This window comes from Ambystoma mexicanum, chromosome 6q (genome assembly GCF_040938575.1).
Source record: "Ambystoma mexicanum isolate Mex_15411 chromosome 6q, UKY_AmexF1_1, whole genome shotgun sequence".
NCBI lineage: Eukaryota > Metazoa > Chordata > Amphibia > Caudata > Ambystomatidae > Ambystoma > Ambystoma mexicanum.
The window spans coordinates 662,947,425-662,963,221 of NC_090937.1; the positions used below are offsets into that span (position 1 = coordinate 662,947,425).

Sequence of the window (15,797 nt, forward strand, 5' to 3'; positions counted from 1 at the left end):
ATACCGTCACACACAGGTGTTGGTAAACTATCGACCGCACCCCAACGAAAAAAATCTAAAGATTTACCTGCAAAGAAAGGCAACAAACTGAATGGAGCCCGTAAATTTCTTCGTAACATGAAGGTGGTACATGTGCTAGCCACGGAAAATAAAAAGCAACTTCCAATGCCAATTCAAAATCAAGTCCCCGTAACTCTGCCTGTCACTGAGTGTGGATCCAACCTAGTTGGCAAAGTGAGCACGGAGCAGGAAATTTCAACCAAACTGCTAAACATGTCAATTTATGATGACACTGAACACGAGGACATTGAATCTACCACCTTGCCCTGTGAAAAACCACACATTGACTTTGAGAGGCAAACGGACATTCAACCTGAAAGCGCATCAATGGTGGGCAGACTTGTTCTCATCGGGAACGATGTGCAAACACGAGAATCTGTTGCACCACCTAACGCAGATTTAGAGTCCTCCCTTGCACAGTCCAGCCACGGTAACGATAAGGTGGGAGCCCTGCCGACCGTGACGGCGCAGACGAAGAGTCCTATCTTCTTGACAATGCGAGCTAAACGACAAGAGCAAAACAAAATGTATCAAACACAAAAGTGCATGGACCCTGATCAACGAGACCGAGACCTGAGGGAGAGCCAAGTCCAAGGTCGACAGGACAGGGCTGCATTTCAGCACTCAATGCAGTCAGTGAGACAAAATAAGGACTACTCAACAAGATTTCATAAAGGAAACTATGCACAGAAAATGAATTCCTTAACCAGGGGCTCACCCAACCAGCCCTTAGTCAGAATACTGGTCGAGCGATTACAGTCCTCTGACAACCTGATCCTAAATCGCAGGAACATCATAACTTTACTACACCATGTACCGGGACTACATGCGATCAGTTCCGATGACTTCCACATTGTTGAATTTCCAGAAGAGCGTCGAAACGATAGAGTGGTGCTTCATCTAACCTCTCCCTTAATAGCCTCTTCTATCTTGGATGCAAACGTGTCCCTCTTTTCCTTTGGCTTTGATGTTTACAAGCTGCAAGATGGCCTGCCAGTTGCATCAACTAACGATCAGGACGCCCAATCAGACTTTTCATAATGTGTTTTGACCACTCACAACTCATTAACGAGACCGTCTGTGGTAGCCCTGAATCGTCCCATTGGCCGCCTCACGTCACCTGCAAGTCTTTAAGCGACGAGACTTCAAAAACAAAAGTAATAAACAAAAATCTTTTGTCTATTGGAAAGAAACGCGTCTCGTTTGCCAAAGAGCATTGCTTAGAAGAAAGCGACGCAAACAAGCTGTTCAGCATAACCATACAAGGTCATGCAAAACCTGACGACTTAACGTTCAACCCTTACTCAAGTAGCCTCCCCCATGAGGCAGCGCAAAACTGGCAATGGCTGGCAGCAACACTGAACAGTAATCAACCATAATAATGCCAGATGGAGTTTGCCCCTGTCATGATCTCTGCTTCCAAAAGGTCAGGGTTTTCCCAACTCCCTTGGAAGCAGATCCATAACCCAGGTTCCGAGTGCCAACCAGTCCCAATTGGGACCTTTTGGACCCAGTCCTGGCGCCAGTGGCACCAGGCTCATAAATATGCCCAGTCCCAGCGCTGGAAGCGCCGGGCTCATAATGCTTGGGTGGACTTACCTGCAGCAGACCATGCTGCTTACTTGCCTGCCAGTTGAGCCTCTGATCCTCTTCTGTTTGGAACTACTTTTCCTGTTGGGTGGGGCAGGAGCCACTCCCTAGGTTCAGAACTCTGGAACTTTTCTGGAAAGCAGGAACTCTTTTCTTACCTAGGCGTGGCTGTGGAAGGAGACACCTAAGCACTACAGGAGGCTATTTAAACCACACCCGATGGATGAATCTTGCTTTGCGTTATTCTGCATCCTCTGCAGCAGAATGCTCATCGTGTCTTCTGCATCTGATCCTGGGCCTAAGGAAAAAGGCTTACCATCCTGAATCCAGTCTTCAGCAACACCTATAAAGACAAGAAAGAACAGGTTAGCATTACGGTCTTCAGTGACAGCGCTTCACTTACCTGGTCCATCGGCTGTCACCAACGCCTCGCGCTGCATTCCGGCATCTGAAAGACAAAAGCTTACCAGCTCTTCGCACGCTCCGGAGGCCTTCGGCGCTGCATCCCGCATCTGAAAGACAAAACAAGGTGCGTTTAAAGACATTGGAGAACTTTAATACTCACGTGCCATTACTCCTTTCCACATCTAACCCAGTGGGTATTCCGGCACCCTGCAGCCGCTCCGAACTTGTACCTGCAAAATAAAAAGACAGTTAGAGCGCATCGTGAAGCAGGCAACAAGCGCTTACTTACGTGCTTCCAGGCGCTTCCATTCATCACACGGGCTCCATCTTCAACTCACTTCAGCCCGTCATCCGCCATCGCCGGAACCCTGCAAAACAAGAGACATCATTACTAAAGACTTTAAAGACATTAGAATTACTCGAAACTTACCGTTCGTGCAGTAAACGACGGACAGCAGTCCTCTGAAGTCAAGAGGCCTGCTCCCCTTATCCAGTGAAATAAACTGGTTACAGCACCCTGCCCCGAGGCAGATGGAGAGCACGGCGTTCACTTACCTAAGGTGAGAGCGTTAACCTTTGGGGTTCTACAGGAGAAGAGAAAGGGAAGAAGAGAGAGACATTCAATAACCCAGTTCCTTAATCCCATATTTTCTATCTGCAGACATCTTACCCTTCGAGTCAGACATACAGTGCACAGAGGTCCAGCCCAAAGAGCCAGCCGTGTGTTACCCATCACCTTTGAAGATACGGTATACGCCCAGTCAAGACCGGCGCCTCTACGGGAATCAGGTGAGCGTTACAGCCCCTCAGCGTTGTTCTTTAGGCTCCTGGAACACGCGTGGCTTTAGTCATCTGTTTAACAGTGAGTGGCTGGGCGATTTGTCTATAGCCTGCTTACAGGAGACTTGGCTAAGTGATACCCCTACTGTAATGGGCTTTCAGATCGCTGTAAACCCTGCCATACGACCTGAAAAGGGGCGCCCTATGGCTGGACTCATAATGTTGGTAAGAAGCGCATTCGGGTTTAACATCTCTAACTCTGTAAACCACTCTCCGTTCATCCAAGAATCAACCATTACCAGAACTGATTGCGTGTCCCAAGAAATGACGATCATTAATGTATACTGGAATCATGGAAGAGCGGGGAAGGACGAGTTTATCGATGCCATCTCCACCATCATAGACCGTCTACTTGTGGACCAAAAGGGCTCCAACATAATACTCTGTGGAGACCTGAACCTTGACCATTTCCACGCGAGGTCATCTTTGGCAAAAACTTAGCGTCGAAATGGACGAAAGAATTGTGTGTAAGAAATCTACAAATGCTAAATGGCCACACTCAGGGTGATATACCGCCGGCCCTGACATGGAACAGTGGGAGCCACGGCTCCACCATCGATTTACATATTTGTTTCAGCAGACTTTCACAAACGAGTGACAACACTGAAAGTGACTCCGAAAGAAACGAGCGACCATGACATGCTAATCATGGAATTCACAAATTCTACGCGACACGTTGGGTCTAAATGGACACAAAAGATCAAAGTAGAATCAAACAGAGTGAGGCTAAGGCTACCTGAAGAAGAGGTCGCCCAGATATCTGATCAATACCGCATGGGTGGAGCTATGCTTGATTACGCAGGCCCACTGGTCAACTTTAAAACAAACAACGGTGGCCTAAAACACCTGAATATAAAACGCCTCCATTGTTTTGATCTAGACATACTGAAACAGAAATGGCTGCTGAGGCAGACCATTCGACAAGCTAAGGCAGTTGATAAGGCCTCCTGTGAAGCCGTGAGGAAAACCGCCAAACAGCGTTACAAAAACTGGATCAAAACACATAAATGCACAATGATGCAAAGAGACTCAGAGTGTATGTTAGAAAGTCTCCAAAACAAGAACACTAGAGACTTTTGGAACATCATCAATGACACAGAAGCTCCTCAGGCCGGTCTCCAAGCCTCTATGGTCCCAGAATCAGTATGGATCGCCCACTTTAACGACCTATACAAAAAGAACTCAAAAACAACTGACCCGTATATTCCAACTAAAACTAAATGGGCCTTAACATTCCACAAAGACATTGTGAACATAATTACCAAAGCCAACAACTTGCGAGCACCTGCCTGACAAACTTTACTATTAAGCACCCGGAGTTATGGGCCGACTTCTGTGTGACCCTTTTCCAGAGAGTAAGTGATCAAGGTCAAACACCGAACTCATGGAAATCAGCTGTGATTGTGCCCGTTTACAAAAAGGGAGACAGAACTTGCCCAAAAAACTATTTACCGATTGTGCTACTTGATGTCTTAGGAAAGATCTACGCAACCATGCTACAAGTCAAGTTAGTCAAGTGGGCTACACGATCGAATCACGTCGACATCCGTCAGACCGGTTTTGTAAAACACGTCGGATGTTCGCTGAATTTACTGAAAATGGAGGCAATTAGATCTCAATCAGTTGTATATCTTGCCTTCATTGACTTCTCATATGCTTTCAACACGGTAGATCGAGAATTGCTATGGAAAAAACTGACCACATGGGGTTTGTCCTGATGACCTCTTGGCAGCTATAAAAGATCTACATACCGGTACCTCTGTCAGAGTAAGACTAGATCAAACCGGCACATTGTCACCACCGATCAAAACATTTAAGGGAGTCAAACAGGGTTGTCCACTGGCAGCTGCAATATTCAGTTTGTTTATATCTGACATTAGCAATTCTATTGAGGCCGTAAGATCTTTTCCGCCAAAGATACACGGATCTAGACTGAATTGGCTCTTGTATGCAGACGACCTCATACTGCTAGATTTAACACCAATCGGCCTGCAAAGAAAAATCAACGCAGTACAGCAGTATGTGGTCGAAAATCATTTACTCATTAACACAAAGAAATGCGAAATTCTTGTGTTGAATAACCTTAAAAGTGGTCGGAGAAGAACGACTATGAGCGAATCCTGGTTTATGGGACAAGAAAAACTCCTGATATCATCCAGTGTAAAGTACCTTGGAATGATCATTAGCTCTAGTCTTAATGACGATCTATGGACATCAGCGAGAAAACGCAAATGTAAACAACTGGCAAACCAAGCCCTAGTGCTAAACAAAAGATTCGGAAGGTTTTCCCTTAAAGCAGTCTACGATTCTACCAACAAAAAGTAATACCATCCCTAACGTATGGGGCAGAAAACGCTCTGGGCTGTTCATGGGAGTTGTGGTCAACGCTTAAGAACATCTTTTGAACGAAAGTTCTGGGTATAGCAAAAGGTACTTCAACGGCCTCAATCAGGTACGAACTATCGTTAATTTCTATTCACGCACGTGTATGTTGGAGCCTGTTATCCCTATACCGGAAAACAAAAACTTGCGACCAAATTCCGCAATTTGCCATTTTCCACAATGCTGACTCGTCGGCCCCAGGTGTTTTGGCAATGTGGTTAAAACGTTGTGAAAGTCTAATGTAAGAGTATGACATCAAACTAGAACTGCTACAGGGAAACCCGGACGCAGCTAAATTGAAACTGTGGCGCATAGACTGGGAGTCGACATGCTCCAAAAGAGGGGCCTCCAAGCTATTGAGTGAAGTGCCACCGGAGGCTCGGGCTTTCAATAATCCGCAAAAATATATTGAATTATTCCCAGATCCTAACTCAAGGAGGTTGTTCATGTGCTTTCGGCTTAACATGTTTAAAACTAAAGAACGCCTGAGAGCGTGGTCAGCTAATGCAAACTTGAACCCCATGTGCCGATGCTGTGCTCCAGAACCGGAAACCCTAAAACATTTGGTGTTATTCTGCACAAACTTACGTACTGAGAGAACCCGACTTCTGGGTATCTGGAGTGAGTGTCACCGATCCCTCGACGCAGATGAGTGGTGGCAACACATGTTCAGCGGAACGGATCTGAAATTGATACTGCCACTGACAAACTTTTTGGCGATAATTGAAAAGCGCTTACTGGATTAATGTGGCGGATCATAAGAGACGTAAAGAGTTTTAATGTAATGAGGTCTAATGAACGGTCATATTTTAAAGGTTTGTATGTAAACCAATAAAATTATAATAATAAAAAAAAAAATCAGCTTTCAACAAAGTCGACAGACCAACTTTGCTACAGACGGGGAAAAAAGATACCACCCTCTTTCCTCGCTGCCATAAAAACCCTTTACTGTAATAATATGGCCATGGTGCGATCTGGCAAACGGGCAGAAAGTACTGATAGTTTTGAGATTCAAATGGGTGTAAAACAGGGCTGTGCTTTCTCCTTTTTTATTTGTATTGTATATTGTGACAAATCCCACAATGCTGTTGCTGCTTCTGAAGAGAGAGCCCATTCTCATGAGGTCAGGGTGGTGAGGCTGCTAACCGATAGTCCCTCTAGGGGTGGTACTCAGCAGGTGGATTTCATGGGAGGGGAAACACCCTTTGGGACCAGTGACCACCACATCGGGAGAACGAGGTACCCCCACCAAGCACATGACCCTGGTATCCCTTTTCACACTTACCCTACCTTTCCTTCACCACCTTCCTCTTCAAATATACCCTGTGTACTTTTCTAAGGCAGTCCAAATAGGGAGTACTGCGACGAAGCGGAGTCTTAGTGAGTTAAACCATCAACACTTATCTAGTTCTGATACAAGGAGGGAATGCGGAGCAGTACGGAGTAACCATTGGAACCACTTTCAACAGTCTAGTGGTTCACAAATAGTGATTGGGGGAGACGAGATAAAAACCAAAGAAGGACTTGACAAGGTGTGAGGACCTCCTTCGAGGAACCCTGCAAGCCAGAACGAGCCTGATGTTCAGACGGGTGCTGACCCGGATGCCGAGAGAGGGGCAGATCGCTGGTTCAGGGCGTGGGAACCAGGCAACTCGCGAGCACATGAAACGCCAGATGCCCCAGAGATCTGGGGGCCGCTAGAGTGCAGAATTACGCTCTCCCTGAAAGGAAGACTCTGGAGCCGCTGCAGGGAAAAGGAACCTCTGGAAAGTTACCAGAGTGCCTGTCAACAAGACTCCAGATGCCCTAGAGAACCAGGGGGCGTGAGAGTGCAGAAACACTCTTCCTGAAGGGAAGAAGTCTGCGGAGCAGCTGCAGGGAAAAGGAGGCTCCGGAAAGTTACCAGGGTGCCACAAACAAATCGAGCTGCTTCGAGGGAGCAAACACTTGTGCAAGCCACACTACAAGGTAAGCAGGTAAAACAAAAGGCTCTGAAAGCTCAAGGAGGTGGTTGCAAGGCTGGGAAAGGAAGATCTGGGATCGTAACCCTGTCGAAGGACAGTGAGAACGTACATGGACTTTTACTACGGCTTGGCAGGAGAATTAACCAAGTCTACAGAAGGGAAAACTAAAGCCGGAATTATGGGTCTGGGACTCCCACCCAAACAAAGAGAATTGGAAGGTAGTGGAAAGCCCACACAGTACTTGGCAGGTTAGTGAACCAAGTCTGTATGGCCCACTGCAGATTGGAAAGCTCATCCAAGTAGCTCTTCTTCGTCACAGTACTTGGTGAGAGGGAACCAGGTCTGCACTCAAGGGCCAGGGAGCCACTACAGCTTGGAAAAGACATCCAGGAACTCTTCATCGTAGAACTTGGTGGGAGGGAATCGGGCCTGCTCCCAAAGGATCCACTACAACTCGGTAAGAGCATCCAGGGTGTTTTTCCTCAGTGCGTTACCTGGCAAGAGAAAGCCATGGCTGCCAACCAGGGTCTAGGACCGCAAGGAACTTATCACATTTATTAGCAAGACAAGAACTGCCTTTTGTCCAGGGGAAGGGAGTCATTCCTCTGGACCAAGAAAACATCTCCTTTTGATACAGTTAGCTTAGTGTGTAATGGACAGAGTTAGGATTTTGACCGTTGAGGCAGGTAAACCCCTCTTAGAGTTAAGGTGAGATAGAGTTTTCTTTTCCTTTTTGCTCTTGAAAAAAGTGTATAGCAAACACTATGACCCCTCCATGTCAGTCTTCCTTCTGCACCCTTACAATATACATTTTTTAACCATGATGATAGAACATTTTGATTGTGATGCAAACAAACAGATAGTAGGAAAGCTTTAGTTCTGTTTCCCAAACACTGTCTAGAATGTGTAAACAATCACCATTGACTTTTATTAGACTTTAAAACCATCAAGTACAGACCCATCATAAAACCATAATTCATGTTGAATGCAATTTTCTAAATACATTTTCTCAAGATAAGAATTATTTAATAATATACAAAATAAAAGTAAAAGTCCATAATTCATTCACATATCTTTTGCAAAGGTTTTAAAAAGAGAAAAAAGCTATAACCTATTTCCAGCATAGTGATTGAGGAGAGCAAGCTCGCAGCCTCACAGTTCCATGAATAATTATGCCATTTTCACACAGACAATTGTGGGTCAGAATCATTTTGTAACATTTGGTCTCTATTTCTCAAGCTTTTTAATCTATATATCCAGGCCCTGTAACTATATAACGGGCAGTTGCAAATACTACATGGGGCATTACCAAATGTTTGCTTAGATTCATTGCATCCTTTTTTGTGCGAATCCCCGCTGCTTTAAAAATTGGACACCGACCGAGACCTCTACATTTGTTATGCATTGCACAAATCAAGAGGAAATTAGTTACTGTTTCTTCTTTCGCCCCACATGGGGCAAAAGGGCAGTCTCCTTTCTCATCTCTTCGCCATGATTTTGTATATGACACCAATGGCAATATTCCTAACCTAAATCGGACACACATTGCTCAGTCAAATGGGGGGTTAATTTGATCTAAATAACCTTCAAATCCAGTCCCTGACATGTGCAATAAGTAATCTGGGCCCAGTTTTAGCCTGTTTGCTGCTTCAGTGAGATGGTCTCTTCATCTTACATCTGCAACCTTTATTATTCTGGTGTGAGTTAGATCATTTAATTGGAGGGGGTCTCCCATACTTCGCTTTCGCCTAAAGCCGTCAGAGTGTCCTTTATATGTTTTACCCACCTGAGGCTCTTTCCTCCCACCAAAGACGAAAGATGACCTAAGGCCTCACTGTTTCTTTAATCCCTCTGTGCGCCACAGTCTCACCCAGTAGAGTACTGGTTTCAATCTTATGTAATCACCCACTGGCAGGACATTCGATTCCATGCGAATCAGTGCTGAAGGAGCATTCTGAGGTAGCAGCAATAAATGTTTCAGAAACTTACATTCCACACTTTCCAACGCCTTCTTGTCCCTGAATATCTGCCCCATAAATTGATTCTGTAAAGGCCTGTTTTTTGTATAATTCCTGCACGGAGGTAACTGCACTGCTCCCGTGTTTATTAGAAAAGGATTTGATAGCCCCACTTTGTTTGGGAAGGTTAATGCTGGACATTTCTACCTGCGATGGCCACTCCCCTTTTTCCTGGAAAAAAAATCCTAAATAATCAAAGAACCCTACTTGCTCCAATTGCGTACCATTGATTTCCAGTATAAGGAGACAATGTTTTGTACGTATCAGTCTGAAAACCATTTCTTTCGTCTTCCCTATGTTTACTTCCATCTGGAGTTCTTCACGTTTCCTCCTGAAGACATTCAGGGTGGTCTTGGGCCTTGTGGTGAGGTCATCAGAATCAGCATATAAGAGAGTTGGATATTTTTCTGTTCACATTTTAGGACAGTCCAAACACCCGAATAATAGTGCATCAATTACCTCTTATATGTATACACAGAACATAAGTGGGCGAGGACACATCACTGTCTTATGCCTTTCTTTATATTGAAAGTGGCGGTTAGTTCATCTTCAAGTCCAAATCGGACTGCTGCACGGTTCTCAGAATAGAGCTGTTATATAAAAGTATTCAAATGTGTGAGGGCTTTCCTTGAGCACAGAATTTGCCACAGCATCTTTCTAGAGACACCGTCAAAAGCAGTCCTTAAATCTAAAAATACTGCACATAGTTTAACTTTCAAGAACACTGTATAATTTTGAATTAAAAGAAACAGACTAAAACACTGATCTGCAGTCCCAGTTCGCTCAGAACCCTGCCTGTAAATTGGTAATTATATGATTTGAGTCTGCACACTCCTGGAGGTAACTTTATAAGACCATCCCAAATATTTTTTCAGAGCTATCCAATAAAGAAATTGGGCAGTAGTTAGCCAGCGATTCTCATCCTCCTTTCTTATATGGGGATGATCAGTTCTTGTTGCCAAGAGGAGGGCACAAGGCCGTTACCCAGATCGTGATTTCATCCAAATAAAAATCGATTGGAACACAATCAGGTCCTGCTGCCTTTCCCCTTTTTTGAGATTTTAGTGCCCTCTCAATGTCCTTCACACTAACATTAAAATCCACAATCCCACATTGTTCTAGCTTCGTGTTGGGTAACAACGAAACACTCCTGTTTCTGATTGCTATATAGACCCCATGCCTCTGCGGTAATAAAGCAATGAAGGTCCTTCTCACCCCTCAGATCCTTCCTGGTTACCAACTTCCAGAACAGAGCATTGTCCCTCTCTTCACTTGCTATCAGGAGTTTGTTCCATTGATTCATAACATAATGTTTTTTTTTTCTGGGCGACTTTGTTTTTATATTCCACTCTATGTAATTATATTTAACTTTTATCCAATTTAGTACCCTGTTTAACACTTCCTATGATCTTCTTTTTTGCCCTTCGATAATCATCATACTACCCTCTTTATCTAAAGCTTTCTTCTTGGTTTGGCATGTAGGGCGAGTGATAAGGGGCGTTAGATTTCCTCTAAGAGCATCAAATTCAAGGTTGTCCAAAAGGGCTCCATACAAACTTAATTTTGACACTTTCCATTATCTTTGGCCATTTTACAGCTTTACGCCCATGCCCAGTTATAACTATTTTCTTCTGAATTAAACGTGGTCTGAACTCTGCCCCCTTCATTTATTTCTTGAGTACCCTTAGACTAAGTGGCCTGTGGTCTATATCGGATCTTTCCATTGCCTCAAAGTCTAGTACCTTGTCCCAATCTTTACCTGTAATTAAAATATAGTCAATGATTGATTGACCATTACAGCTCTCAAAGGTATTTTTTGTAGGCTGATCCTTACCACGGCCACCATTACAGGCCCTTAGGTTCAGGTCATAAAACAGTTGGGCGTTTTCTAATGCTCTGCAGTGGGATCTCTTTGCGGGTCTAGCTACCAGGGTAGGTATATCCCACGCCATATCCTGATCCTCCCAAATTCCTTCTAATTCCCTACTGGTTTGATCTGTAGATTTATATCTCCCACTACCATATTAGTGACCATATTATGTACCTTTGTGTTATTCTCTTTTTCCCGGGCAGAGAGTCTTTCTAATGTTTCCATTCCCCTGGGTCCCACTGGGCGGTTATAAACAGTTCTATGTGATTACAGAGAATACATAACAGAGAATGCTTTTTCAGCAAAAACAATAACAGTGAAAGAATATTGAAATCTTTTTTTTTTAGTTGGGGGCCCAAGTACCCTGTTTTTCTATGTGCTTAAACCAACCCCATTCCCACCCGTTTTACCTCCTTAGCCCACCCCATATCTATTTTTAAATATTTTTGTTTTTTTCTCTGTTTTGTTTCCATGTTATAGCATTCTCTGTAATTGTATTTTCTATTATCGCTGTATACCTATAAACATTAAAAAGGGACAATTCATCCCCATCATTAGTTAGAATAATCAAATGTTGGAGGTGAGGTACACCAGTCTCGTCGACCGTCACCTCCCAGTTTAGTGTCGAGTCTATCCAAATAAGTAGGCTGCCACTTTGCCTACCTTTGGGGCCGGTACAAAGTGGCATTGATACCCTTTTGTAGGTCAGTTGTTAACTCCCAGTTATACTGTTTAGGGCTCTTTTGTAATCGCTATTCCGGGGAAATAAACCTAGCTAAAACAATAACCATGATATGCCACAGCTCATGCAATAAAACTGTGACTTGTACCTTCTTAGGCACCAAATTCAAACGGATAAATTGTTTTGAAAACTGTGAGATTGACTTATACCAGTTCCTGAAGCAAGCAGACGAAACAAAGTAGTTGTATGCTCTGACCAAGAGCTGGAGCTGTTGTAGGATTATCAAAAAATGTGGGAGACGTTTAACTAAGGAATCTATTACTGTCTATAAATATCAGACACATTCTGCGGGCCTATATGGAGCCGAGCTTTGGGGTAACGCTGCTCTAACTAAAATGGGTGAAGAGTTTTATACAATCTCTACTCTTTCCAAAAGCAATCCGACCATACCCTTATAGTGTGAATTAGGTCACATACCTATCCAATATGAAATTTGGCTGAGATCTGGTTCCGCCTTGATATGAAAGAGTAATTGCGCTTCCATGGAGAGTATTGTGGGAGGTTTGCAGACATCAGGAAGGGAGTTTATAGAAATGGGCTCAGTTTATTAAACTATGATGCCGTTAAGATGGTTCAGTGGGTTCAGCACTCGTCGCTGTGTTCTGGGTTTGATATGCAGGTCGTAGGTTAAAATCCTGGCAAGGTCGACTCAGCCTTTCATCCTTCCAAGGTCGATAAAGTGAGTACCAATTTTGATTGGGTAATAATGTATGTAAATATTGGATCAAAGCACTATATAAATATCAAATGATTGTTATTATTGAAAGAACTTGGATTACTCATCTCTGGACGAGAGAAAGCTCTCTATGTAGTTGGCATTATAACTCTCAGACAGGCGTTTGAGGAATTGGCACTGAGACGTTCATCCACAATTCAACCTTAGGCCCACTGTCCATTGAATACTTGTGCTTAGCTAATAAATGGGGGCATCATCCTTATTTAGATTGGATTAAGTAAAGAGCTTTGTACTTGAAATTTCATTTAAACATACTCCCCTTAGCTTGTGCTGATGTAAAGTGGGATAAGACTAAACCAGATTCCTGTTTTTGCTGCAAATCACATAAAGAAAACATACACAATTTCATATATATCAACAATAGAGTATTTTAAAGTATCAAATGACCCAGATGTGATCCTCGGTTTGTAACCAGTGACTGATTGATTTTAATATTATGAAATAATGTGTCAATGTTTGTTCACGTATCATTTCTCCTTACTATGTAACGTAGCATATTTTGTGTTTGACGTGATACTTTTATATTGATTTGTGATGCTTTTATGGATTCTTGCATGTTATCTGAATAAAGCTTAAAAATAAAGTATCAACTCCTTGTGAGAAGACTCAGAGGGCAGTGGTATTCAAACTTTTTAATGCTGAGCTTCCCCTTGAGTAAGAACATTGTTGCTGCCCCCCCTACCCTCCCCAGATGGCATATCTGCTATATTTTCTATTATAAGGAGTCACCATAATCCCTTTTTGAAGAGCCTCACGCCCCCTGGGCATCCTTTGTGTCCTCCCCTCTGGGGGTCAACCCCACAGTTTGAAGACCACAGCCTTAGGGGATGATTATTCTTGTTTGTATTTCATATCCCTCATTTGCCTTTCTGAAACTGTTCCATATGACATGTTAATTGATTCTCCCCATAACACCTTTATTGTACCCTTATCTTTTTCACTAACAGATCCGATCAATTGAAGGGCAATATGGGACGATGCAAGCATATATAACTCCAAGAATCCAACCCAAGACCTGCCAGGTTCGTCAATATCAGATAAAGCCATTGTCACTTCATCAAAGAACTCACACTATCGATCCTGGCAGGTATGTGAAAAGAGTTTCCAGTATGGCACTTTTAGTTGCTGTGAGGGTGAAAGTCCTAAGCAGTATCTCTAGCCACCGTTCCTGAAATGTTGTTTTTTCATGGCTGTTTTAACATCTTTTCTCCTGGATAAATTCACATACATGGCCTTTTTCTCCCGTGCAATTCTGTGATTTCTTTCCCCTGTGATGCACCCCTAGGTTTTCAGGATTAGGGTTTTTCCAAAAGCAGCCTGTCCCCATGTGCTTAAACTTGCACAGTTTGGTGTGTGTGTTTCACTGGTTGGTGACAGAGATTTATCGACTCAAAAGCAAGTAGGATTCAGCTTTCTGCATCTCAAAGGATGCTCCAGAGTGTGGCTCTTGATTAAAATGCATTGCATTGCCCATCTGGCTCTGACCTGGAGGTAAACTTCCTGCGATGGATACTGGATGGCGCTCTGCTGTGTGCGACTTTATTTATTGGCTATTTATAAGGTGCTTTTACAACAAGAAACGTGTTTCAATGCACCACAAAGCAAAAGGGAAGGGAGCAAAAAAACAATGAAAAGGCAGTGAATAAATAATAAAAACGAACATCTGTCCTACTAGGCCTTGTGACATTCGGAACGTGCAAGTGCAGTGACAAAGAAGAGGGGGGAGAGGTGGGGTCGGAGGGAGTGCGAAACCTGAAGGTGTCTACCTGTCTAAACCTCGAGGGTCCATCATCCAGGTGGCCAGGACACGGCCATCGCTATTGGATCCAATTCCTGAGGGTGGACCAGTGAGGAAGGATCACCTGGATGGGGGGTCCTTAGGAATGGGGAGTCCTTAGGAATGGGGACATCGACGGGTGAGACGCGGTATCCCTCTTCCTTTGACACCTTTTCCCCATTCTCTCACATAGGACATTCAAAACCATTGCCTCCCCCTTTTCTAACCCGAACACTTTCCCACAACACAAAGGACACCAGACTAACACCAGAGCTGTTTACCTGACATGTCCCAATACAAGGGTCAGGCAAAGTCAGACAATTGATCAGAATCACACACACCTGACGGCCCTTTCCCTTCCCCACAGGGATAAAAGGTGGAGCAAGAGAACACAGTACGAGTACGGCAGACAGCATGACAAGACGGCTAATCAGGCGCAACATTTCAAGAGAAGGAGAAAGGCGGCAGGAATCGAGAGGATGATGAGGAGAGAAGTGACCTTGCCCTTTTCGTCCCAGACCTGCAGAACCTCTGTGGAAAAGAGCCTAAGACTACGAACTAAGCACAAGTGTCTTGCAGCAGATGTCAAGGGTACATACACTGGGCAAGCCAATGACGATTCGCAGGAGCGAGAGAAGCTCCCGCGACCGTGTTACCGGCCTTGACTCCAATGAAGAGGAAAGCCAAGCGGTTCATCACAGCCGGTGAGTCAAGGGGAGAACCGATAAAAAACGGGCTGTGTTGAGTGAGAATCGCAAAGTGACGAGTTTGAACCAAGTTCAATGAACTGTGAAAGAACTGTAAAAGTGTTAAGGGGAGACCAGCTGCAGAGGGAAACCTGCACCATGTGGGTGATAACTGCAAAGATTCTGGTTGATCCCCATTTGAGCAAAACTACAGATACCAGAAGGCCATAGGAGGGCCGGCAAAATAGGTCAAAGTGGTCAAACTGAGGGTCAAGCAAAATCCCTGTACAATCGACTTTGATCTACAAACTTTGTGAAAGAAAGGGAAGTGAATCCCACAGTGAGAGGAACGAGGGAAGCAAATCCCACCAAAACCTAAAGTGTACAAAAGAGGCGGCAAGAGTGAACCCGACCGAGGGATGCAAGTGCGAAGGGGCAAAGTCTAAAGTCCAGATAAATAGTATGTTGACAGATGTGAACCCAGCCGAGGGATGTCCACTATGAACTGTTTGAAAAGACATTGAGAAACGGAGGCAAGAGAAATCCCTCTAAAGAGATTTGAGATGGCTGCGAACACGACTCTGGGAGATCCATGGGTGGAAAAAAGAACTGATCTATATAATTGTGGAAATGAGATATGTGAGGGGGTCAGTGCCCAGAAGAGGCGGACCCAGGGGTGAAGCCATCACCCTGCATGAAATGTGGCTAAGAATTGAGAAGGGTCAGC

The 15,797-nt window shown here is 44.1% G+C and overlaps 1 protein-coding gene across 4 annotated transcripts in view; it reads left to right on the top strand.

The window, feature by feature from the left end:
• Window positions 1–15,797, top strand: part of BBS7 (Bardet-Biedl syndrome 7) — a 1,458,886-nt gene that overhangs the window by 846,147 nt on the left and 596,942 nt on the right. For all 4 annotated transcript variants that reach the window (XM_069631158.1, XM_069631157.1, XM_069631160.1 and 1 more), the window contains one exon: window positions 13,555–13,694. In XM_069631158.1, the coding sequence (XP_069487259.1) occupies window positions 13,555–13,694 (140 nt within the window). The remainder of the gene's footprint in view (window positions 1–13,554; window positions 13,695–15,797) is intronic.